Genomic DNA, 26,132 nt, shown 5'->3' on the forward strand with positions numbered 1-26,132 from the left:
CACATTAGAACTCTAAAATCACCGAACATCATGATATACCAGCGTGACAAGAAACTCATTAATGCAGAGACAGTTGTGATTCCCAACTTACGGGTCAGACATGCTTGTACTGTATCTAATGTCAAAGTCCCCTTTCATGTTGTTTTCTTCCTGTGATGGGGCTAAAGGTTCGTAAAGGTTGCATTATATCGGCTGCACTTACATACAATTGAAAGACACGGCTGTTACAAAACAAAACTGACCTTTTTATTATTTTATCATGTGTTATAATGCCATCTTTTCCACATAGTTTCTTCATCATATTTATTCATCTATAGAGATCTTTAACATGGCACAAGTTTACTGTTGAACCAGTGCTCATGCGTGTAAACCAGCCAACATGATTTTTTTTTTTTTCTGTATTTACAATAAAATGAAAGAAATGTACAAGACTCCATGGCATTACACTGTTTTTGGACAATAAGTACAGATACACTTTGATCCCTCTGTACAATCTAACATGATAAGTCTACAATTTCAGTTTATTTTTCTTAATACAGAAACGGAGTTCATGATCCATTTTGGCCTTGGCACGTACATGTTTCTTCTTCTCTGCTCTTCCGGCGCACCCTCACTGACATGACTTCACCACGCTAAAGAAAAATACTAACATCTAGCTATCTAGACAATACTCTGATGTACAGCTAGAAACTCCCGATCTACTTCCTCTCTCTCTCTACTAAAAAAATAATTTAAAAACACATCCCATGACTTTCTTCTTTGGCACACATTCCCACTCTTCCATCTTTTGTCGAACTCCATGACTTTTGTACACACGACACACAATCAATATTTTAAAGCCAACTTCATGAAAAAAAAAAAAAGAAATGTCTCTTCAGTTCGTTTGTGCTCCCAAAATGTCCCCAGAACTTGTCTGTAATGGAATGCCTTTATACCCAGGAGTCGGGAGAGCCCGGATACTGCTCCGCCCGGTACGAAGGTCGCCGCGTGCTCGCGTAAAAGTCCACGTAGTTGGGTTTGTGCGCGGGCGTTTGCGAGCTGTAGTCGACCGCTGGCGGGTACGTGATGACCTCGTCCATGTAGAAGTCGTCGTAGCCGTGCGGATGCTGCGGGTACATTCGGTATGTGTCGTAGTTGTTCCGCCGGCCCGTCTCGTCGGTGTAATACACAGGCTGGAAGAGACGGGAGAAAGCAATGAGTGCTGGAGGCTTTCAAAAGAAAATATCCCGAAAACAAATAGGCTGTAGATCAGGGGTGTGCAAACTTTTTTCGTGGGGGGCCGCATATTGAAGCGTACACAGGGTGAAGGGCCATAGATCGGTAGTTAGTGCCGCAAAAGCTTTGACTAGCAGAGGTTTAAATTGTGCCCCATACCTCTATTTAAGCTTAAAACCTTCATGCCAGCTCTGTCGCACTATAAAATGTTAGTTGTTAGGTTAGAATTGTATAGAATTATTACATTTCAGATAAAAAGGCCAGAACAGCTGGAAGAGGTGTGTGTGGATCGGGAAGTTTGGGCATCTCTGCTGAGACTGCTGCCCCCGCGACCCGGCCCCGGATAAAGCGGAAGAAAATGGATGGATGGATGGAGATAAAAAGGTCCATCTCTGGTGATGTGTACCGATACAGCAAGAGGCCGAGGGCCACCATTTATTGGTTTGAGGGCCGCATTTGGCCCCCGGGCCGCACTTTGGACACCCCTGCTGCAGATTGATAATGTTGATAATGTCTATTAAAATGACAAGATCTCATTCAATTACAAACATTGATAATAATGTATAAAGCAAGATTTTTTCGAATGGCTCAATCTGTTGAATTGATGTTTGTATTCAACGCCGATGCATCCAGTCGTAGAAAACTTAACTTTATTCTCCCTTTTGCCAGAACAACCCAGAAGCGGATGGGCATCTCCGTGGCCTGAGTCAAACTGTGGAACACCCTGCCCTTGAATTTAAAGAACTCCTCCACAGTGCACCAATATAAAAAACAGTTCAAATTAACAAATATCAACTCTTACACACTACTGCAAAAAGTACATATCAAGCATTGTCTTAAATGACTTGAATTGAGGAAATATATCTTGTTTTGAGCGTTTTTGGCTCATTTAGACATTTTTCCTGATCGGACCAAGTTTATTTTGCTTGTTTGAGGACATTTCAGACTGGTTCTAAGGTAAATCTCGCTTGAAATAAGAAAGTAAAATTGCCAATGAGATAAGACCAATTTTCTTATCCCATTGGCAAAGAAAATTACCTGAAAGAAGAACGAAATGTATTGAAACGAGTCAGAAACATCTCAGAACAAGTGAAATAATCTAGGACAAACGCCCAAGAACAACTTACCGAGTCAAAACAACTAAAATTTGGATTATTATGCTCAAATTTAGATGTTTATACTAATCTAGTTAATTACTTTTTGCAGTGTAAATATTAGATTTTAACTTTAAAAACAGTAGTACCTGTGTTGTTTATTCTAGCTTTTGGCTTAAAGTATAATACCTGCGAATCAGACCATCTTTTTTGTGTGTCTACTTTTTGTATTTGAAGAAAGGGGCACTTAGCATAAGCGTTGTCTTCATCGTGCTCCTTTTCAATCATGTATAAAAAAAAAAAAAATCATGTATAGTTGTTGAAATGTGAAAACATGTAACTAACATGTCTGAAATAAATAAATAATGTAACTTCACCCAAAATTAAAGGTGCATTATGTAACTTTTTTACGCGGAAAAAAAAAGTGTGCGTATTGACTCAGCAGCTGTACGAGGGGGCAGCATGGCGCATTTACTTTCGATCACGGTGGTCTCTACAACGCTCCAGGATCAATTGTTTTGTAGGTTTTCTGGTGGGAGGGTCCGTCAGCAGAGAAAACCTTCCAAACAATTAATCCTGGAGTGTCCTAGAGACCGCTGTGATCTAAAGTAAAGGTGTCATGCTGACCGCTCATACAGCTGCTGGGTCACTACAGTTAAATATGAACAAATATCATCTTCTTTTTCCCACATAAAAGTTGCATAATGCACCTTTAAAATGGATAATCAAAGTTAAAATGTGCAACCTAGAAACCATACTGGAACCGTTTTAGTAAATCCGAGTATACCAGCTACTAAATTGCCATACTTTTTCCTGTAAGACTTCAGCGCCAGCCAAATAATGTCATTCTATACAAAGACACAGTCTGGGACCCAGTGTCATGTCGCCAAGTTCCAATAAACGTCATACACAGACGGATAAACTAATCAGTACGTATCAAAACAAACATGGAGGTTTACACGAGTGCAAAGTAATGAAAAAGAACTAATAAAATCACACAGGATTGAGAAACAGCTTGAACTTCCAACTGGTGAAGCACTAAAAGCTGATAATTAGACAAGAGATAAGTTCTTAAGTTTACTGGGATATGGATTTTTTTCTACATTACAAACTATTGGATCGTGACCAAACTTGTGGGAGAAGAATGGATGCGGTTGGTCTGGCTACCTGGAGTCAAGAGTCCTATTAAAGTCATGTAGTGTCGGAGTATGAGTATTTAGTACTGTATGTATCAACAGTTTATTCATTTTATTGAGAGTCCCATTAGCTCCTGACTTGGGGCACAAGCAATTCTACCTGGGGTCTTCTAAAGTAAGTAGCAATAGTTTTTGCAGATAATATGACGCCATAAGGCAATAACTTTGTGGTTAATGTCAGCATGAACATCAAATAACATAACATTTTACTTTTACTTTTGATGGCAAGAGGAATCTTTTTGTTTTGTTTTTGCTGTATCCAGTACATTTGATTTCTTCAGCTACAACCCATTTTCAAAATTGTAATTTTGAGCATTACAATAAAAAAGTTGAAGAGCCAAATGGCACAGTTGATCACAGTTGAATTACTTGTATTACTTGCAATCAGATATTCATTCACAGTCATGCAGCCCTATTGCAGCGTATTTCTAACCCCCCAAAAATAAATACATTGACAATAAAGAGTGAAAAAGTGAAGTCCCGTCACTTTTTGAAACTGATTGCAGAGGAGCTCCCGTTGCCTTTGCTCTCCGCTGGTGTTATCTGAACGGGCACGGCTGACTCTGTGTGTGTGTGTGTGTGTGTGTGTCACTGACAGCTTCGTGAGACGCGCCCAGACCGTCCCAATCCCGGCAGTCACATCCACTCGCTTTCTCACAAAGGCTGACGAGCTGGGTCATTCGCCGGAATCACCCTTTATCCACAGCGGAATACATGTCAGTCTCTTTGTATTAGCCTAGTGAGCCGGAAGAGCCGATCGCCCTCGCCAAACTTCATTCTGCTGAGTGAAGTGATCTGAAATATCGGCCTTTCAGCGCAGCTATCAAACTCTTTCTCAAGTGTTTTGCCTTTTCTTTTTTATCGAAAAACCCTCTCAGAAGTCGAGACTGTCCTGGGTTTGATTCCCTGACTGTGTGGGGGGGCTTTTCAGTGGCAATGATTACCTGTGTTCTTCGTGGCTCCTCTCTTGTAGGTGATGGGTAGTAATACGATGAAGGCTTACCAGACCCTAAAAGAAACAAAACGATACAACACAAAAATATATGAATAAAAAGTTTCCACTTCCCTCAGGCTAAAAAGACTGGAAAAATCTATACAGCCATCAAGGACTACTTCACTGAGCAGGAGAGACATACCGGCCAATACCAGGGGGAGGTTTTTGCTGCTCTGTTGTTTACATAGCCCGAGGGACGAGTATTTGACTTGGCTTTTTATCAAGCCAGAGGAATCCCAAAACTCAATTTCCAGTTGGCTGTGTAATACACGACGGCTGTGGCTTGGTGCTGTTTACTTTGCCCTCAGTGTGTTCCTACCACGGTGCAGGATGGAGAGCGCTCTCGTCTGGGTGGAGTGCGTCTGGCTGCCCACTCCATGCCCCCCAGTCGCCCAGCTCGGATTGATTAACCCAAAATGTCCTTGAAAATGTCTCAAAATTGCCTATTTTGTGGAAGACAATTTGCATTTCTTTTTTTTTTTTTAGTTTAGGATTTCTTAACTGCATAACTAATACAAGAATCCCATGTATTTAAGACCATACACGTAGCGAGCAGGTTTCCTTTCCAAAACCCCAGTTACAACATTACTTTTTTTTTTTTTTTTTGCAAGCAGCTGCACCAACTTTCCTAGAGCTGCCAGGCCTGAGCAGAGTCAGATAATATCAGAAGGTAGACAGGTTATGGAATCTGCTTGGAGCATTTCGAGGTTTAAAGTAGATAATGCCCAGCACAGAAAAGCTAGAGGCCAGCCTGAGATAACAGTCTAGGAGGCGAGGGCACGGTCTGACTACTACCATTTTAAAACGTGGGCAAGAAAGGTTTTATACTTTTGGAGGAAATTGTCACACTGTATTACAAAACCAGTGTGGCTGAACTTTAAAGAGAGGGTACCCAACTTGTTTTCTTTAATTACAAATTGTAATAATTATAATATCGCATTGCATTTACAGTATGATTGTATATTATATTAATTTATGCCAATGATCTGGACATGCGAGAGGTAATGAAAGAAATGAGTTTGGTAGTTTATCCTCAGCTACCTCCCTCTTTTACTGAAAACTAGTGCAGCATCAAAAGAGTACTTTGTAAAATTGTTCCATTCAAGGATGTATGGCCTACCAAAGTATTAAATTCAAGGCTTGTCAACATCAAGGCTGCACAGGCTGATAATACAGAGAAAGTTGGTAAAAAAGTCTGTCAAAGTGTTTGCAAACTTTTGGAGGAACTCAGTGGGAAGTGCTCATCTTTAAAGATATACTTCTATTTTTATTCTCCTTTCACGGTGGCAATCTTTGACAAGCAATGAATCATAGCTTTTTCAGCAAGACAAATTAGCCAAATATAATCGTCACAGCATCTTTCATAGTGACAAGTTTTCACGCAACAACTGCAGGCCCATTCCAGTGCTTTCAATCATAAAGTGGAGGAGCTTTTTCTTAATATACACTTTTTTTTAAAAGAAAAACAAACAAAAAATGAAAGATTTAACACATAAATGGAAGGATATGAATACCTCTCAGTGTGCGTTTTTTTCCCCATACCTGTATACTGGTTTTTATGTACACTGTTGTCCGCCTGGTAACTATAAAATTGCATAGTTGATGGTGCTCTCTGATAGTCCCGGGTGTTGTCCCTCCTGTCTTTGATGCCCAACATGGCCGGAGAGGACGTGGCGCTGGCAGCTGAAAGGAGAATAACAGACTGACTACCACTGTGTGTTTTTCGCTCTGACGGCGCCTGTAACAAAGTGGACTGACCAGGATGGTTGACTGGGGAGATCTGGATAGTGCTGGTGGGGAGCGTTGGCTGGGACCTGAACCTGTCCCGTTCTAGTGTGGAGACGGGGGTGAGGAAGTGGTTTTGCGTCCAACCGTCCTGGAAAAAAAACAAGGCAATACATATTTTAGGCACAGATAAAAAAAAAAAAAAGATTTTGGTGTCAATAAGGAACAGCTTCTACGCATAAATGTACAACTTCTGCAAATGTGTGGCTTTCACTCACACAAACTTTTCCTATCAAATAGCATTTGATCAACTTTTCACTTGACTTACTTTCTTATAGATAGTCCGTAGATCCCGATACTGCCACAGTGTATTGAGCACCTGAGCTGCCGCTTTAACCACCTTCACAGAATACCTGAAAACATTTATAAATACATTTACTTTCATAAACATTATACCCATCCATGTCCTTTGATAAGTTACAAGAAAATAATTTTAAAATCAACTACTGAAAACATTTTTTAGGTTGATTTATTGTAAATTAGGGGTGACAATATATATCGATTTTGTGATATATCACGATATTTTTCAGGTCGATACGATACCGATACTTTTTATTCTGATATCGATGCTTTTGATGACATCTGGATATTAATGACCAATGTCACGCACATTAATGGTGTAGCAGTGCCCCACTGTCTTCAGCCAATACAGGCCAATAATGATCAAGAATTCAGGCAGACCAGTAGAGGGCAGCACTATGATTTTAAGCACTTGGACAAAACACCATCACACAAATATATTACTTTTAATTATAGTTTTTCTAATTATAAAGAAGATTAATTTGGGGTTGATTCATTCTTTTTGAAACAGGACTGTGGTTTCTTGTTTATTCAAATGTAAATGAAGTGATGTCACCAACAGATCAATAGACCCATTTCTTAGTGTGTAATAAGTCAGGGATCATTTATTCACTTATTTATTTAAGAAAAAGGGGAACAAAGCACATTAAAAAAAAAAATCTCTAGCATAATGGCCAAAATCATATTTCACTGTTTTTGGAAAACAAGAAAAACATTTTTTTTTTTTTTTAAATACATTGGTATTCTTTATCGATTTTGTAACAATACAAAATGTAAATGATGAATAATATGTAGTATGTTAAAATGTCTATGCTGCTTATTGTAATTTTTGTGCAAAATATAGTTATCGTTATCGTGAGCCATGGATCGCGTATCGAATCGTGAGGTACTGAGAGGTTCCCACTCCTGTTCATAATTAGAAACACATTTTACATAGCACACCCTGCATATTGTTCGGTCAAAAAGCCCACAGAGCCCCAGATTTCTGGTTGCCACATCCTAGTGCTAAAACAGTAGGCACTAAAGCTAAATATATGACAGGTTAAGGCAACCAAGCTCACCTTTATATTTGTCATTTATAGTAACAGTCGTAGTTTTCTCGTCACATTTTTTTATCAAGGCCATGTAAAATTGTCTCACCTCCTTTTAAGAAACCCCCAAATCTCACCTTGACCACTGTGTAAACCGAAGAATGTTCAAACGACAGAATGATGGAAAGTACACTCTGTCCCGAATGCATTTCAACCTAGAACACTACTTTATATAGAGCTGACTCGAAATAGCCGCTATCCCAGCCGCCCACTGGGACAGCAAACCTCAATGCACACAAAAGCACCTTCCCTGCGGCTACGGCTTGTCCTGTCACGTTCATTTTGATCCTAGGGATTCTGACACCATATCCATGTTTATTTCATTGACTAATATGTCGTTTTTGTCAACACAATATCTCGTTGAGCAAAAGTAAACAAATCCAACCTCACAGGATGTATGACTGAAACCAAATCAAAATGAGTGGTCAAAAAGCGGCACAGGTATCCTCACCTGTCCCCGCGGCCCTTGGTGATGTTGACCAGCTTCTCGATGCCGCCCGTGTCTGCCAGGGCTTTGGCGTTCTCCATGTTTTTGCTGGTGACCTCGTGCAGAGTGCAGCAGATGGCGGCGACCGTTTCATCAGAGAGCAGCGTGGTGTTCCCCCCAGGCAGGCGGTTCACCAAGTCCCTCATGGCGTATTTCCCTGACAAGCAGAAGGCGAGGGGGGATTTATTAGGACAAACTGGGATCTTGATTCAGAGAGTGAGTTTTATTTACATGGTAAAATTAAGCGCTTTCTATTAGCTTTGATGCTAATAGAAAGTGCATTTGTCTCTCAATCCTCCAAACTGTTCAGTGATCCACGTTGAAACCTAGTCACCCTATCTTACAGCAGTAGTAAAGTCAGAACAGAATAGGTTTTGTGCACGGAATGTTTTTGGCTAACTTCCTGTTGGCCAATGTAAGGTAAAGACTACTTCCTGTCCACATTTTAACATACAGTAAATTAAAAAAAAAGATATAACATACATATAAAAGTTAAATAAACATCAAGCCGAGTGTGTTTCAAAAAAAGGTGTTGAGATGGTGGTGCTATTATTATTAGCATTTAATTAGCGTTAGCCTTTAGCTTCAAGGCTAAAACACAGTGTTAAGTCTCCTCCAGTGAAGTAATTACATCCATAGTAAAGTTTTAAACATGTTTTAAGCAATTATTCAACAGCTGCTATATTTCTGCCATGTACTGGTAAAGGGGCTAGATGCAAGTTTGCCATTTTATACTCACTACTGCCACCTCAGGTCATACATGTAACTGCATGTTCTATATTAAGCGTGTGCATGACGGCAATTTGGACCCGAAGTAACACGTTTTTGAGTGACAGTGCAGGATTTTAGAGGCAGTTGTGGTGAATTCCACACATTAGGACATGTAGGGGGAGGAAAATACATAATTTTAACATTTTTAAACTCCGTATAGTCCCTTTAAAGTATATTTTTATATTAACAAGAAACAAAAATCTCTCCATAGAAATAAAACACAAACAGAAAACAGTCTGTGGGTTGCTAATATGATGGTTGCAAAAAGTCATTTAGACCATACTTAGACCATATTTAGACCAGTCACTTCATTTAGACCATACTTTTGTCTTAGTGCCAGTTTAAAAAATCTATTCACCAATGAGTTCCTTGTTCCTCACGTCCAGCGCCATATTCCTCAGCGCCGTGGCAACCGAACACACCACGCGGTCGTTGTCCATCCGCAACAGCTCCACCAGAATGGGCAGCCCTTTCTCCTTCCGCACCGCCGCTCGAATATACGCCGCGAACTGCAACACACAAAATGACAGCTTCTAGCGGAGAAGACTACAAGTAATCCTTCCTTTCACGGAGCGTAAGCACAAAGTATTAGATTGATAGTAGAAAAAATAAGAGCAGTACCTTCCAGTTTCCCGCTGATAGGTTTTGAAGAGACCCTGCAGCTCCCTCTAAAGTGGCAGGATTTGAGCTCTCGGCCAGTAGTGTGAGGTAAGGCTTAACTACAGCGGGGTGCCACAACATCTCGGCGCCCTTGGGAGACTTGGAGAAGCCGGGTATTGGTCCCACACCGTCCCACTACACAACAGTAATACAGTAGTAGCGTTATATGACAGCACAATATATCGCCAACTTATCATTAGCGCAATATCAGGGGCTTTACACATTTATTTTTTGCAAAGAGTGCAAAACAAAAATGCTGGTAATTGTTATTAATTAATTGTTAAAAAAAATCTGATTTAGTCAAGACTTTAAACTACGATTTTACTTTTATTTAAACCTTGTTTTGTTTTTTGTCTTATTTTGACACAATATGATGAAAAAGTTGGTTACCATTTTTGTAAAAAATAAATAAATTACAATATACTGCGTTCAAATGGCTTACCAGGCTAGTGCAATACTAAACAGTAATCGAATTGTGCAATTTTATCTCATACTGAGCTAGCCAAAAATTTAGCTATTGCGTTAGTTCATGTATTTCTCTGACGCTGGTTCAACTATGTTCAACAGTGAAAACTACTGTGATTTTTGTCATTTTAAACAAATGTATTACTTTGAAATCTTACAATTAGTGCAAAATGTTATAATGTATTTCAAACCAGTGACAAACTCACAGTGTCTTCTTGTGGGCTCTTTTTCTTCTTCTTCTTGCGTCCCCAACAACTTGAGTCGTCTTCTTTACTGGGTGACTCGCATCCCAACAACCCGTCGACTTCATTTCCCCCGACCTGTCTGGAGGGGGGCATCTCCAGCTCGAGGCGGTATGACAGGTTTCTCAGAGTGCAAATGCAGTTCTCTACAATCTATGGACAGAAAAGAGACAGCTGTCAGAGTCAGAACGCCAAACACATCTCAGTGGACTGGAAGACCGCTGTGATGAGGCTCAGCAACAATGATCTGGACAGAGCCCGTTCGGACAGGGTTGTCTCAGAGGGATAGAACACTGCATACATATCGCAGCCTATTCAGTCACGTCTTGATGGGGAAGGCTGCAGAGCCTTGATCCGTGCCAGCTCCAACTGACTGGGGCAGCTTCATTCACAAGGCTGCAAGGAAACTGAACTCTCTTCTTCCCTCTCTCTGCTGCCCCCTTTTGTGTCCATGTGTATTTTGTGCTCTTCCTTTCATGCATAGTAGTCACTACAGTGGGCAGTTACTAAATTGTTGTTTTCTCCGACATGAATGAGTCTACAGTGCACGCTAGTGTGTTGTACCAGACACTTCCACCCACTGGTCAGCTTTTGCAAGTGCATTTTTTCTCCCTCAAGAACAAGATGGACAGAAGAGCAGGTTTGCCTTGCAGGGGAGGAATGTCCATCCCTTCTATTCTAGGAGACCCTTGCATGGGACATCAAGCAACACCTAAGGAGTAATACAATTGTCAAATTGTCACTTATATATAATCAATATAAGTATAGAGTTTGTGATTTGAGGAAATTGTATAATAAGAATAATAAGAATAATTGTGTAATACTCATGTGTCCACTAAATTGAGCATCATGCTAGCTACATTTTGACTACGATATATAGTATTGCTGCAACTTTGTTGTTTTTGATCAAGAAATGCAAACAGATGCCATAACTCTGCCTGCAGAGTCATATGCAGCAGTGGTTCATAGCATAGGGTTTTGGCCTCCCCAAGGGGGCAGAGCTTTGTCTGGTCAGAGGATCAGATGGGCAGTTATGTTTATGTTTAGATATAATGTTGAGGGCCAAAGTTTTGTATGGAGGGGGGGTGCAGCCTGACTACAGCTTGCACCGGGGAGGGGCTTGGAGGGAAAAACACCTTGAAGAATGCATGTTGATAAAAATGAAAGTGTCTATTTTCTTCTCATGCCTATTGAGTAAAAAAAACATGTGGGAAAAAAATCCTGAAGCCGCCGATCATAATTCATGCATGAAAGGGTTTTTATGTGATGGTGTTTTCATTTTTTGCACTATGGGTTTGAGAGATTGTCTTAACGTGCTTTACATGTGGTAGAATCGGCAACAAAATGAACTGAACTGACACTGCCATGGTGGGAGGTCCCTAAATCACTCTGACAAAAGCCACAATACACATAACACCATTGTATTCATGACATTTCCCAGCGTTACTAATCAATTAGTCACACAACCTAAAGGGCGTTTGGTTAGAAAGACTATCTTGGACCCAGCCTAATGGACTAAGTCCCATGCTGTTGGAGTGCAGAAGCTCGCAGAATGTCAATGAGCATATACATCTGACAGAAGAGAGAGGCCCCGCTCCCAAAGGATTACAAACGAGCCACTTGCCTCTTCAAGTACTTTCACACCACATAAAAGTACATCTGGGAGCGTGATTTAATCTCCAGCACACGGACACGCGGATGTACTGTCAAGTCTGTGCTGATAAGGAGAGGCCTATCATGATGTTTTAATTGGCTGGTGCTTTGGGCAGTGGAGCATGAAGCAGTTTTCCGCTACTGGCTTTCCATGAGCATAATGTAGACAGGAAGAAATCTTTAAACAGGCTCAAGGAGATTTCCCCTCACGGTTCTTATCTTACGGCAACATGTTTCTCCTTTGAGTGAGCCCTAATGTGCAAAGAAATAGATGACATGCAGCTAACAACAAACTGAAACTACTTAAATCTATACAATCAAGTCGCAACCTAGACACATCCAGAGGTTCTACAAAAAGCCCCCAGAAATCCATCAGAAATGTGTCTGAATCGAGCAATTTCAACGAAGCCCTCGGTAAACATAGTAAATGTGTGGTTGTGTGTGTACGTGTACTTTACCTTGCTGTCAAAGTCCGAGGTGTTGACGCAGGCCTTGATGACGTAGAGTAGCGAGTCCACCAGCCCCTCACAAGTGCGCATCTGTTTTCGGGCCTCCTCCCCAGCCGAACTCAGGTTCCTTTCAAAACAAACACACAGTCTTTGATTTGGGGCTTAGCTTGACAAACAAATGGGCAACAACACCACCGCGGTAAACAGCAAGGCGGCGGCAGCTGCTCGTGCGGGTTTGACCATCTTTGTAGACAGTTTGTGAAGTACAAAGTGTGTGTGGCCTAACTGGACTCATAACGGCATCAGCTCTTGTCACTTTGTTGCACTTACGTCAGTAACTTTTTAAAGAGATGGTACTTTTAAGAGTAGTTTAATTACTCCATATGTGCTACTTGAGTTGTACCTGAGCAATACAATCTTGCAGCAATAGAATTGGTGGAAGAAAGTAGCAAGATCAACTGAAGTAAAAGAATCCGCTTCAAAGCAGTACTAAGTAACTTGTTTACCTTTTCGTAGTCCCTCTGGGGGTAATACAAGTGTTGAGGGGATGATTGGGGGGTCTTTCATCTCCCCCAGAAAACCACAATTGCAACTTCCCTGTCACTGGGTCGTAGTCCCCAATTACACACTAATAGAATCGCGAAGAAGAAGCCAACAGGCTAACGGCCAAAGCTAACAGCAGGCTAGCGCCACTTAAAAACAGTATTTACAGCCAAGTTTGAGTGAAAAAAAATATCTCCATTGTATAATTGGATGTACAATATCCCGCTCTCCCATTGTCTTTTCTGTAAGCGTAGTATTTACTCTCACGGACAATTAATGAGTACAAAAACTTAACATGCTACGACACCTGCAGTGGCGCTTATGGCCTCTAGGGGCATTGGTTACCTATTACTGCTTTAAAGGCGCTATGCCTATTTTTAGTTTTTTGATTGTAAACTCAAAACACCCTCTAATTATAAAGTATTTGCATCAATTTCATGAAGTTGTAGACTAGCTTGTTAGCATTACTTTGACAGTGAGCATGAAAGGTGACCCTGCAAGTTGTGAAAAGTGCTTGTAAACTCATCCCTGTGAAGAATTCTGAAGTAAGGAATGAGTTAGGGAAATTAGGGATTAAATTGGACACAACAAACAATTTAATTTACCTGCCCCCTCTTTCATTATCAACAAAACAATCAAGTACAGGGCCTAGTAGATAAAATTAAAAAAAAACTAAAAAAGGTTAAATTTATGATGCTCTTGATACACAGGGGAGAGCTGCTGGTGTTTTCAGACTTTATTACGTTCAACTCACCTAATACACTACGTCTACAATGACATCACAGCAAAAACAAAAGTGTTTAAACTAAAAACACTTTACTGTTACAAAGTAGTGAAGTAAAAAGTACTGACACAGTCTCTGAAATGCACTTCAATATAGCGGTTATTCCACTCACTGCCAGTCTGTCTAAAAGTGACAATCGCTTTATGTTGACAGTGACATATGACGAAGGGTTGAGGTAGTGCCAGTAAAGACATTTTAAAGCAACAGCACCACTTAACCCACCTCGGCACATTTAAACAACTCGACGGCTGACACACTCACACGCGGCGGAGAGGACATGTTCTATCTGCACGCTCTTATCTGAAAAGACTGTCACCAATTAAAGCGCTGTGTTCTCCATCCAGCAGCAGCAGTCTTCAAAGGAAATATCCCCAAGAGAAAAGCTAGACGCATTACATCACCACTCACTGGGAAGCCAAGAACAGAATGGGGGCAAATATGCTCTGTCAGGCTTCATGGGTCGTAGGCAACATCTCAAATTGGCTTTAAGATCATACAGCTATGTTTCTAATGCTTATTTATTATATTTATAGTTTTTTTTTTAACTCATTTGTTTTAATAAGTGGTTAGATGTTTTGGGCGCGGGTGGATGCAATTTCAGCAGCTGTCCACACAGAGGTGCTAGTGGTAAGCGTGTTAAATCCAGTGATCCTGGATTGTGACTCAATAGGAACAGTGATTTGTGCATTTTTCAGTAAGGGGAGTTTAGACTGCGATATGCTGATGGGCTAATACACCTATAAATTAATGTATTCATTTATTTGTCCAATTGGATCAGATATATTTTAAGCTAGAAAAGACAAACAATACAATATATATATATTCAAGAGCAAAACAAAAATGTTGCAAAACAGACTGATGGATACGGCAGCGGCTGCAGTACAAACACCGAGCACTTGGGGCAAAAGTGGCTCAGGTGGGTTTGTCTCATCAATGGAAAATCAGTAATCCTGCTCACGCCAGTTCATATCGTTGTTGTATCCTTGGGCAAAACAATTTACTCGCCTTGCCAGTTGCTAGCCGTGGCATTGTGTGCGACGATTAAAAATAAATGTTAAATAATAAATGTTCCTATCTCATCGATTAAATTCTCCAGGTTCTAAGTTTTAAAATGACATACTGCCCATATTCACTCAGAGTTAGTCTGTGAAACTTGTGTTTTGAAACTGTGCGATTCAAAACTGGTGTTGGTTCAGTATTGGATATTTGTAGCCGATCACCGATAGCATACTTTTTCCACTATCGGCTCCGGTATCCGATACAAGTATCGGATCGGTGCATCCCTAGCTGTAAGCCGTAGGTACATAAGTAACTTACCACCACCGAGTGTAGGGATCACCATTGAAATGACAGGTCTAGCTGTGTGGGAAGGCTATTGTTATATTATTTTCCAAAAAGGGCAACCTCGAATGGGACCAGCTGTGTGTGGTATGATCAATATTCACCTCACGTTGTGCAACTGCGAGTAAATTAAAAAAACTCTATAGGAGGCATCAGATTGAGGTGCATACCTCAGACTGCCCGTGGTGTTCCTCAGCACCAGAGACGAGTGGAACTTTAGCTTGTGGTCGTCGTCGAAGGTGCTGCTGCTCCAGCCAGAGTGCGGGATGATCACAGTGTTGGTCAGAGTGGTTAAGGCGTCCCGTATGATTGTCATTTTGACCGGATCGCACGAGGACAGGTTCCACAGCACCCCTGTAGAGGAGAGAGAGGGAGACCACAGCATGTAAACACAGCACACACAGGCGCAGGACAAAGGCACGCAGCGGTAGTTTGGTCAGCTGTCAGGTGCTGGAATGTGTGGACAGGTCTATCAACGTCCACACAGCAGGCACTTGTTTACACGCACGGCAAAAATTCTAACCAGTTCATGCTGTTTTAAAATGTGGAAATCTACAATGGGGAAAAGTCATCAGTGTCAACTGACTATTAGCATATGACAGTAACACATTAGGAGGGTATTTAAGGAGAAGCAGAAAATAAATAGATTAAACAGGCAAACAAATAAAACTATATTAACATACATGTTTTTTGTGGTAAGGAAGCCAGAGCATCCAAAACACAATAGCAAAAAGTAGGACCTCCGAAGAAGCTTTTTGGGAACAGGAGGACTGGGGAACTGTTGCTGCAGTGGTACGAACAACCACTGAAGAAGATTCAAATATTACACAAAGATGCGAAAGAGAAAGAAAGAAAGAGGCTCAACAACAACAATACAACTTCAGGCATGTTATTGCTTGAAGTTGTTTTTCCATAATATCCCTCATTTGAGATGAGTACGAAAGGCCATGCCCGGTCCCCGGCCTGGGAATCTTTATGACCAGGGTGAGATTGCCGCCGTGCCTTTATGAGTTTAACCTCTTAAGTCCCGCTTTAACTGAGCACATTTTCTCCAGTTCAGTTTCAGCCAAATCTAAAATCTTTTCCACTGGAGCTTACAGCCTATAGGCCAGAGTAACGCCTCATTTGAAAGCTAAGACCCACAAAACTGATGGCATCTTTTTGTGGTGCTTGCACTGCTTTTTTTTAAAAATCACATCTTCAAGTGTTTTTGTCTCTTTTAATTAGCTTTTTGTCACGTTTACATCACATTAGTCACTCTTTCATCATCCCCCTTTAGTCCCGTTTTTGTCGCTTTATTATTGTGTCATTGTTGCTCTTTTGTCATGTTTTTCATCTTCGTTTTTGTTGCAGTTTTGACACTTTTTTCAAGACGTTGGCAGATTTGGGTAAAGCCAAACTGGAGAAAAGGTGCACGGTTCAGGTGGGAGTTTAAAACCTCCTGCACCTCCATACCATTTTAATAACATGAATGTCTCTTTCAAAATACCATCGACTAAATCAAGGCTAAATGATGAGATGAGAAGTAAAGTCCAGTAGCGTTCAAACCACAAACAATTTCCTTTTTTTTATGACAAACTGTGGTAAACACAACCACGCAATATGAATGTACCATTAGCCAACAGTCCAGTCAAAAACCTTTAACCCCAGCACTAGAGCACATAGACCAGCCTTTACACACTGTAGAAATCCATCGCATCTGTGGGTGGACATTATTACTTTTCCATCAAGGTAATAATGTGAAGACACGGTTTGTGTGGCACTTTGTCATTTGTTTGAAATCTAATAATAGCTTAATATCAAGTCCCCCATAATAATATCATGTCACCCAGTTCAAGCATACTTTAGCAACCACTGATTATTATTACACAGTCTTGGTCGTCTTTGAAGCTGCATCTGTCAGGGATTATCCTCCTTGTAGCATATTCCTTTAATTAGATGGCTCTCGCTGCCAGGCTTATGCTCGGGCACACGCTGGCTCCTGCTGGGCACTGCTAACCTTGGAGCAGTGTGCAGAGAAGACCCAGGGCTAAAAACGGACCGCTCAGAAATGACAATGTCCGATTATGACGCAGGACATCGATATGACTGCTGTGCAAGGGGCATAATAACGAATTGTGGATTTTCAAACAAGTGAAGCGCTTTGCAATAAGATTTGAGTTCAGTGCAAGTTTGTAGAGGACGAACCTACAGCGCTGAGGGGTATATAATATCATTTCCTAAGTACTGTGATGGAAGCCTTTGTGACTTGATTATGCAGCCACTTAAAGCAGTACTAAGTAACTCATGCCCCTAGAGGCCATAAGCGCCACTGCAGGTGTCGTAGCATGTTACAATTCTTTACTCATTAATTGTCCGTGAGAGTAAATACTTTGCTGACAGAAAAGGGAGAGAGGGATATTGTACATCCAATTACACAATGGAGATATTTTTTTTAATCTCAAACTTGGCTGTAAATACTGTTTAAGTGGTGCTAGCCCACAGTTAGCTTTGCCCGTTAGCCTGTTAGCTTCTTCATGATTCCATTAGTGTGTATTGATGACTCCGACCCAGTGGCAGCCAAGTTGCAATTGTGGTTTTATGGCCAGAGACACCAGGAGGAGATGAAATACCTCCCAATCATCCCATTAACACTTGTATTACCCCCAGAGGGAGTATGGAAAGGATTTACTGAGGTAAACAAGTTAAGTTGTCAAAAATTCCTTCAACCAGGACAATGCAATTAATCATAATTTAATCAGATTGTGATCAATAAGATTGCAATGATTATTAGAAAAGAACAGGTCTTTAGCCATTCCTAAGGCACGATCTTAGAGTGAAATGCATCAGTTTTAAAGCTTTTGTTTTGTTTCTTTACAAAGGATTTATTCCATGTGTGTTATTTGAAACATATTTCCTTAAACCTATATCTATTTAGAAAAACAATGATCAATTTCTTTTATTCACATGCCATAGAAGGGTCAAGATGAAGCTTTATTAAGATTAGAACTTCAAAAGTTGGAGGATTATTCGCCCTATAAGGAAACAGATGGCATTTACTGCAGACTAACCATTACCATTGTTAACAGCTGTCCTTTACCGACATAAACATCTACAAAGCACATTACTTTACCCACAGCCTTTCGAATTTAAAATGCAGCGCATGTGTTTGCCAGCTATCTGCAGGACTGCCTGCACCAGCCCTCTCATTAGGTGGGCTAATGTCTCTGCACCTCTCAGACATTCAACAGTGGGAGACTTTCAAATCAAATGCTAATGCCGGGGACTTTAAGCACATTAAAAGTCACTCTTTGACTTTATCGCAGGTTAGAAACGATTTCTCTTGTTGACTGATGTCCGCAGACCGGCCTCCACAGCTGTCTGGACTCGTTTATTCTAAAGACGGAACGGCTGGGAATGAAAATAAGCAGGTACATATGTATGCAAGGAAGAAAGAATAGTTTTTGTACTCGTGTTCAAAAGTTGGATCTTTGTCTAAACTTTCTACTCGACTGGACCCTTTCTCTCTATTAGTTTTTTTTTTTTTTTTTACAATGATTAACCTCTTAACCCTCACTTGAACCGGACACATTACCTCCAGTGTGACATTACCCAAATCTAAAAGCCTCTTGGAAAAAGCATCAAAACAGTGACAAAAATGTGAAGATAACGAGGATGACAATGCAACAAAAAAGGACCAAAAAGGACCCAAAACAAGCAAAAAAAGAGCAACAAAAAAGCAGCAAAAAAGTGACAAAAACTCAACAAAATAATGGCAAAAATGAGATGAAGAAACAACAGCAACGACGCATGGAAAAAGATCAGTTTAGATCAGTTTTGTAGGTCTTAGCTTTCAAATGAGGCGTTACTACTGCTGGAGAAAATGCACTCGGTTAAGGCGGGTGGTAAGAGGTTAAAGTTTTGTGACAATAAGGTCGACAACAAATCTAAAAAGGAAGGAAATGATCATGAACCTGCCGTCATTTTGACAAACATGATGTTCCCAGCAGGCCACAGAACAAGCCCCCTGGAGGTTTTCCACGCTAGACAAATCAACAGGCGAGTCCGCCCAGGTGTGACTGACAGGCTGTCAACAAACCCGCACCGGCAGCACTACCCATGATTCATAGCTGCCTGCCACTGAATGTCCGAATGCGTGTTAACAGACCTCCAAGCCTTGTTCTCTGTGCCGTTCCCTTGTCCCTTGGCCTTACTATGAGAAACATTGACCCAAGGGGTGACGCACAGAACGGTGACAAAGACGCCACTAGTCCACATCCAGAATGAAGAGATAGACGTGTGTGATCGAAGACAGGCGTGGATAAAAATATCTTCCAGTCAGTGCTCCGGAGCGATAAAGTGAGCGGTGGCATAAGACGGATTGCTCTTTCCCTAAAGGTAATCGATGTCTAAAGATTATGGCTGATGGAGACTAATGGACCTATCAGGAAGGATTGAAGTCTGTGAAGATGGCACATGCTCATCAATACTTAGTAGACAGTACAGCCGCATCGTCATCGGCAGTGCAGACCAGATTTCAACGAGATACGAGATGATTTAAATGTGTTTTAGTGGATTTCTTAACTTTGTGAAATCAACCGTCAATAGGAAAAATGCTTACATATAGACAAGGTTCTTGATCTGAGTTTACATGTTTGTAGGGCGGGGGACCATTAAACGATACTGGTATTGTTATTATTATATTTATTATTATTTATTATTATTATTTTTATTTTTTTCTCCTTTTCTCTCTTTCCCTTTTTTGTTTTTGTTTTGTTTTTGTTGTGTGTTTCTTCTATCTCTCTGTTCGTTTCATCACTGTAATCTTCACTAATACTACTATTATTGTAATTATTATTATTATTATTTTCATTTATAAATGTATGTACTCACTGTAAATACCTGACACCTGGTGCATAAATAAAAAAAAAAAAAAAAAAAAAAACGATACTGGTATTGTATCGGTATTGAAAAAAATAAAGTAACAAAAGCAGGTACCAAAAAAATAGTTTTGATGTTGTTGAGGGACAGCATTAAAAGGAAGTGACTGGGTTGCTTCAGCTCAAATAAATGATTTCTAGCTATTGTTCCCCTTCATTTTATTTTTTCTCTATTTTTCCCTTTTTTTGCCAAATGTTTGCCCCATTTTTCCCAATTTTGTTTACACATTTTTTTTCTGATTCTTGCCCCTCATTTTTTGCTAATTTTAGTGCTTTATTTGTCATTGTACAAGTGGACAGCGAAATTGTGTTCAGGTGTTCTGTGGGTCAACCTGACCAGCATGTTTTTGGAGGTAGAGGAAACCGTAGCACCCGGAAAAAACTTGACCGCCTTCAGTCTCCTCTGATCCTCTGAAACCTCCTGGGTTTGTCCCTGTTTCAGAGCATGGTGTCCTGCACTGGTCAGCTCCTCCTCTTTCCTCTTCCTCCTGTGCAGCTCCTCCACTCCACTCCACTCCAGTCCTTAACCATCTTCAGTTAATCTGTTGTATTCGTCCATTAGCCAGAACAATAGAAGGCATGTGTGGCTTAGTAGCGAGTCTTGCCCGGATACCTCCTCGTTTGTCCCTTCCTTATTTCCTCTATACAGTAGGTATCAGAAAAAGTTCAGGTATCAGTACTGAAAACCAAGAATTGTTAAAGTACTGGTAATGAAAAAAACATTACAATACCCAACATTACATATTTGCGTACACCGATTTAGCTGTAGAATAGATTGAGATGCAAAATGGTCACAATAGGGCTGTGCAATATTGAAGTAACTTGCGATATGCAATATGGCTGTACAATGTTGCAATATTTCACTAGAAGAACTTTATTTATATAGCGCCTTTCACAGACATAGTCACAAAGCGCTTTACATGAGACAATGTGTCAATAGAAGATTTAAAACACACTAGATCAGCACCTTAACAGGACTAAAATATAACTAAATAAGGAAATGATTAACTAAAACTTTGACTAGAACTTTTACACATTTTTTTTGGCAGTTTGCAAAAAAAAAAATGTGTTGACTTAAGTGATGTTGCTGATATATTGTGGCTTCTAATATCGCAATACAATAGTTTTTGAAGTATATTGTGCAGCCCTACTGTGCAATGTAAGAGTATGATAGCGAATCATGGTTTGACCCAGTGACGATCTAACAATCTGGAGAGATTGTCACATCATGAGTCAGAGCACATGCCACGGTCTTGCTTGCCTGCCTCGCTTAATGAGTGAGAGGCGGATTTAACCAAACACAGCCAAGTATGAACCACAAGGAAGAAATAGCAGCAACAAGAAACTATTGGCGCACAAGGGTTAAGATGAAATTGAAAAATGTGAGATGTATAGGTCACAATTAGCATATTGCAAACCTTGAGGTAATGTAATGTCCTCTGCAATCGAAAACCTCCCCCTATATCTGCATGTTTCATAGACGTTTAGTAATACCTTTCCTCAAATGTGCGCAGTCTTGATTAGAAAGGTAAATCCAATATCAGTTTATGTCAGCATAATGGTAGTTATACAAAATCAGGCAGCCTGACTGGAGAAAGAGTGGATCTTGACGTAGAAAGAATGGATAATACAGTGGTGTGACATAATACATGGATGTCCCAGATGAAATATAAAAGAAAAAATGTAAAATACAGCAAAAAATCCATGTCCAGTCTATGATTTAGGTCAAAAGAAATAAATACGCAGAGAGAGTCAAGACTGCTGAGCACACACATAAATGCCCATTTTATTATTTCCTTGGAAAGTGGCCAATGCAGCCACAAACCGCTTACTGTTTGCTTTTGAACCATGTTTTTCATTTGTGCACTGGAAGCACATCGCTGCTCAAAGGCAAATATTGTCGCAGGTGGTTGAGCCAAAGACCAATTCTGTCCCGTTATTCTCATGGATTTTCACCCGAATAAATCCCTTAAAAAAAAAGGCAATAACTACTGGGAGATGTCATTATTTAATAAGATGAGGCAACCTATCCCCTTTTAGCAACTAGCAGTCAAGATAGATCGCTGTTTAGTGCAAGAGATGAGTATCGATGAAACACTCATGTGTACCACTGAGTGGAATCAATGGTGCGCCGAGAAAGTGATTCTGGTTATTGAGCTAAACCCTTTCTGTACAATCAAAAGGACCAGCGCCCGCAGTGGCAAGAGTGTTCAAGAGTGTGACCCAAGCGTTAGTCAATAAAATCATGCTAAAACAACGACTCAGTGCCACAGTAGTGTCCTGAAAGGTTGACCGAACATACTACATATCATGAGCGACTGTTCCGATAGCCCGAAGCAAATGAGCTCATAATGGGTTTTTGAAGCCAGTTCCATTATTTAGAAAAGACGAAAAATAAAAACAAAAATGGCCAAAGGAAAGAAATTGGGCATTTTAGCGCTTGGAAAGACAAATGCGTGGCGGTAAGAATGACAAGACTGTGTCCAATAATGACTTGAACAGGGGCGATAAAGGTTTGAATGGAAAGCCCATAAAAACCAAGGGCCTGCCCCCATTTCCTATAGGCTTCAGCAGCTAATGCGATGCTACCTCCATGTTTACTGCTCACAGTCTCTATGGTATCTACAGATTTATTTCTATAGAGAAGCGATAATGAATTAGCACCTAGTGCTCCTTAATTGGAGCTGTAAGATATATTCCTGCTGTCACAAAGCATACCAAGTGCACCAAAGTATGGAGTAAAATTAACAGTAAGTTACACAAAAGGATGAAAGAAAATTATTCCTACATTTTAGGTTTCTTAATTGGTTGTTTGCCATTGTACTGCATCTGCTCTCAGTAAATCACTGACTTGAATCAAAATAAACATGAGTTAAATATTTCAGAATTCAAATACACTCAACAATTACTAACATAAATAATACATTGGCCCCTTGCAAATGGCCTGGTTTGGCCCACGCAGACCATTAGAAATCCATAGCACTGAGCAGGGAGGTGGCAATGATTGTGAGCTGGAATAAGATGGATCGTTCTACTCCTTTAGGCGTAAAGATCATGGCTGTCAGAGACTGATTGGCTCATCAGTACAAACTGGTACTTTTGGATGTGGACATGACACAGACACTCTTCATTGGACCAGTCCAATAACCCGGCTGTATTTACTTGCAAAAACAGTTGCAGATGGCCGCCGACAGTGCATCACAGTTAGATTGAAACGTCTACTTGCATGCTGAAGACAAAGGTTCTTCAGCTGTCATCTGTACGTTTAAGTGTTGCTACGAGTCCAAGTTAAAACCCTCCCCCTGGTCTTTACGAGTTCACCTTCGAGCCATAGATTACTTATGCTGCTGACGAAGCTTCTTGGATGAGAGGCGAAACGTCTTACACCAAAGCGTGCATCTATCTACTTTGCTTTGCCTCAATGTTTACGCAATCCAGAACTCAGTCTCTATTAACGACATCTAATATCTTTACCTTGAGACTCGCAAAACAGGATCATATTCTTTATCAATTCAATAAGACCAGTTCTTTGAGTAAAATCTGTCAAAAAGTTGAAGTAAAATCCAGTAGTTCTTCGCTTGAGCAAGGCCATGAAACCCTACGCAGTAGTACGATTACTGACCCTGGCCCGTGTTTCATCTCTCAAAGAACCAAAGTGTTAACAAGATACATTTTTTCCCCCTTAACAATCCATGCCTCGCGCTATTGTTACAAGTGAGAAAAGCCCTGGGTGGCTTCTGTCCAGGGCTCTTGAAAGATTTGCTGTCTGCGTCTTCTAAGTGAGAGCTCTTTTTCCGCGGATTGTTCTCCTCAGCCGTAATTAAGGCGAGGTGATGCAGCAGTCCTGACCTTTGCTAATTGCTCGCCAACCTGGGGCCTGCACTACCAATTATCCACGGCAGGAGCTCAGAGTCCGGGATGAAAGGGGAGAATTAAACGGGCTCACAAAAAAAGCTGCCACCACTGATTGGCCGCGGCATGTCAGTACAACCTTTTGAAAGTGAAAAGGGAAAAAGGAGAGAAAATGTGGAAAGGTTGATAGTAAAGGTCATGTTTCTTTTGTTTTTAATCATTATTGCTTTTTAAACGATTTTGGACAATTTCCTTTGTAAAAAAACAAAACAAATACATGTTTAAAACCTGCTATACTTGTAGATTAGGCTTCAGGTTAGTCCTGAAATGTGGGCGATCCATATATCAGTCTGCTCTCCAATGTTATTGCTCCTAAACTTGTTCAAATCGAATGGCAATTGTGATTAGAGCTGGGCGATACAATGATAAAAATCACTCTGAGCTCAAATACTTTCTTCACTCACTACTCCTACTGTCAGGATTAAACCAGAACTAAATCAGGAGAAAACTAGGTCTAAACAAGGTCTAAAAGGTTGTGGCAATTGTAGCACTTTGAGATGTGTTTTTCATGTTTCATGTTTTCAAATAAAAAATAAAAAAAATCGGTCAATATCACAGACTGAATCTGGATTAAACCAGGACTACACCAAGAAGTAAATCAGACTAAAGCAGGGGCCAAAATCAAGGTCTGAACCAGGACTAAACTAAAACTAAACCAGAGACAGAATGAAACAAGGATTATCTGGGACAAAACAAGGGCTAAACCCAAGGACTCAATAAGAAATAAACCAAGAGAAAACTGGGTCTAAACCTTAACAATATCACAGACTGAATCAGGATTAAACCATGAGGGAAGCATGTCAAAACTATGTAACTAGGACTGAAACTTCAGACTCAAACAGGTCTTAACCAAGGCTAAACCTGGACTAAACCAGGACTGAACCTAAGAAGAAGCAGATGAATTTAGTCGCCTTTAAAAGACAATACAAACATTAATTCAAAGCTGTGGGAACCCAGGGTGCTGAGGTTGCTGCAGCACCCCCTTGTGTATGGTTTGTGCATTGCAGGCAATAGCAATAAATAGGAAATAATCACAGAAAAGGCATTTTTCGGGGCAACCTTGTCCCTCAGCACTCAATAACCAAAATATGCTCCCACGACTCTGCATGAATTGTGAGAAAATCAAAATTGTGATTCAAACTAGAGAAAATTGTGACACGAGTATTTGTCCATATCGCCCAGCCCTAATTGTGATTCTTAAAAATATAATCCAATTGATTTTTTCCCCTCAAAAGTGCGCGCCCTAATCTGCGTAGGGAAGACAATTTGACCAGACATCATGTATGTGGACAACAAAGATGCTCTAAACTGCGTTCATTTGAAGAAGTAGAATAGTTCAAGCATTTGGGATTTGCAAAGACCATAATCCTTTGCCTGGTTTTATTGCTGTCAATGTGAAAAAAAATGCATTCATTAAATCAAAATCTATTGTCAGAATACGTCAGTTATTGCTCTAAAGATCCATCCAAGACGAGTAGTCAAAAAAGTTGCATTTCTACCATAAGCCAACATATTACGACATATGATGCAGGCTAAGCAAGAAATCTCAAAATCACCGCTACAGTAAATATACTTAATTGCAACTGCATAGGGGGAATGATCTCCACTTTGTCCATAAACACCATCCCGCTTTGTGTACACGAATCCACATGTACCGCCTCCCCGGGGGACTGCTGGCACCGTAACGTGAGAGTGTGAAAGCGTGGGCCGGGCCAAACAGCTGACTCAGCCACCTGGGAGCCAAATGTCTCGCCTTTGCCTTTTTCTCTGCTGCTGCTGCTCCAGCTCCACCCTCATCCTAAACAACATGGATTTATCCCCAGTTCAGCAGAGCTCAGAGCTGGCAGGAGCTCGGGCGATGTGCAGGCCGTGGCCACTCCCAAACACACAGCAATTCCCAAAACTCAAGGAGCCAAATCCTTTCGCTGACTGTAGCTATGAAAAAAAAGAAAGAAAAAACGGCAGAGGAAATGTGGTTTCATTTTTTTGGGACTTTTGCAGATGGCACAAGCAGACGCTATGGTGGTTAAGGAAACGGAAACAGTCGCTATGACGAGGACAATTTTACAGTGCACTCAAAGGACAGACACGACTTAAGCACTGAAACTGGAGACTTTCAGCGTGGGTGAATAATATATCAAATAAAAGTGAGGGTAAAACTAGTTCCATGGTGTATTCTTTCCACTTCCGACTCTCTGACTATGACTTCAAACTTTTCTCAAGGTGTGCAA

At 40.6% G+C, this 26,132-nt stretch overlaps 1 protein-coding gene across 1 annotated transcript in view; it reads right to left on the reverse strand.

Moving 5' to 3' along the window:
* Positions 1 to 224: 224 nt before the first annotated feature.
* Positions 225 to 26,132, reverse strand: part of pkp4 (plakophilin 4) — a 116,333-nt gene continuing 90,425 nt past the window's right edge. Inside the window, 12 exon segments of the mRNA XM_079562841.1 lie at positions 225 to 946; positions 948 to 1,172; positions 4,450 to 4,514; positions 6,042 to 6,182; positions 6,258 to 6,375; positions 6,553 to 6,637; positions 8,127 to 8,319; positions 9,292 to 9,442; positions 9,555 to 9,728; positions 10,265 to 10,453; positions 12,412 to 12,529; positions 15,241 to 15,424. Coding sequence (XP_079418967.1) covers positions 875 to 946; positions 948 to 1,172; positions 4,450 to 4,514; positions 6,042 to 6,182; positions 6,258 to 6,375; positions 6,553 to 6,637; positions 8,127 to 8,319; positions 9,292 to 9,442; positions 9,555 to 9,728; positions 10,265 to 10,453; positions 12,412 to 12,529; positions 15,241 to 15,424 — 1,715 coding nt within the window. The 3' untranslated portion in view covers positions 225 to 874.

This window comes from Gobius niger, assembly GCF_951799975.1.
Source record: "Gobius niger genome assembly, chromosome: 9".
Lineage (NCBI taxonomy): Eukaryota > Metazoa > Chordata > Actinopteri > Gobiiformes > Gobiidae > Gobius > Gobius niger.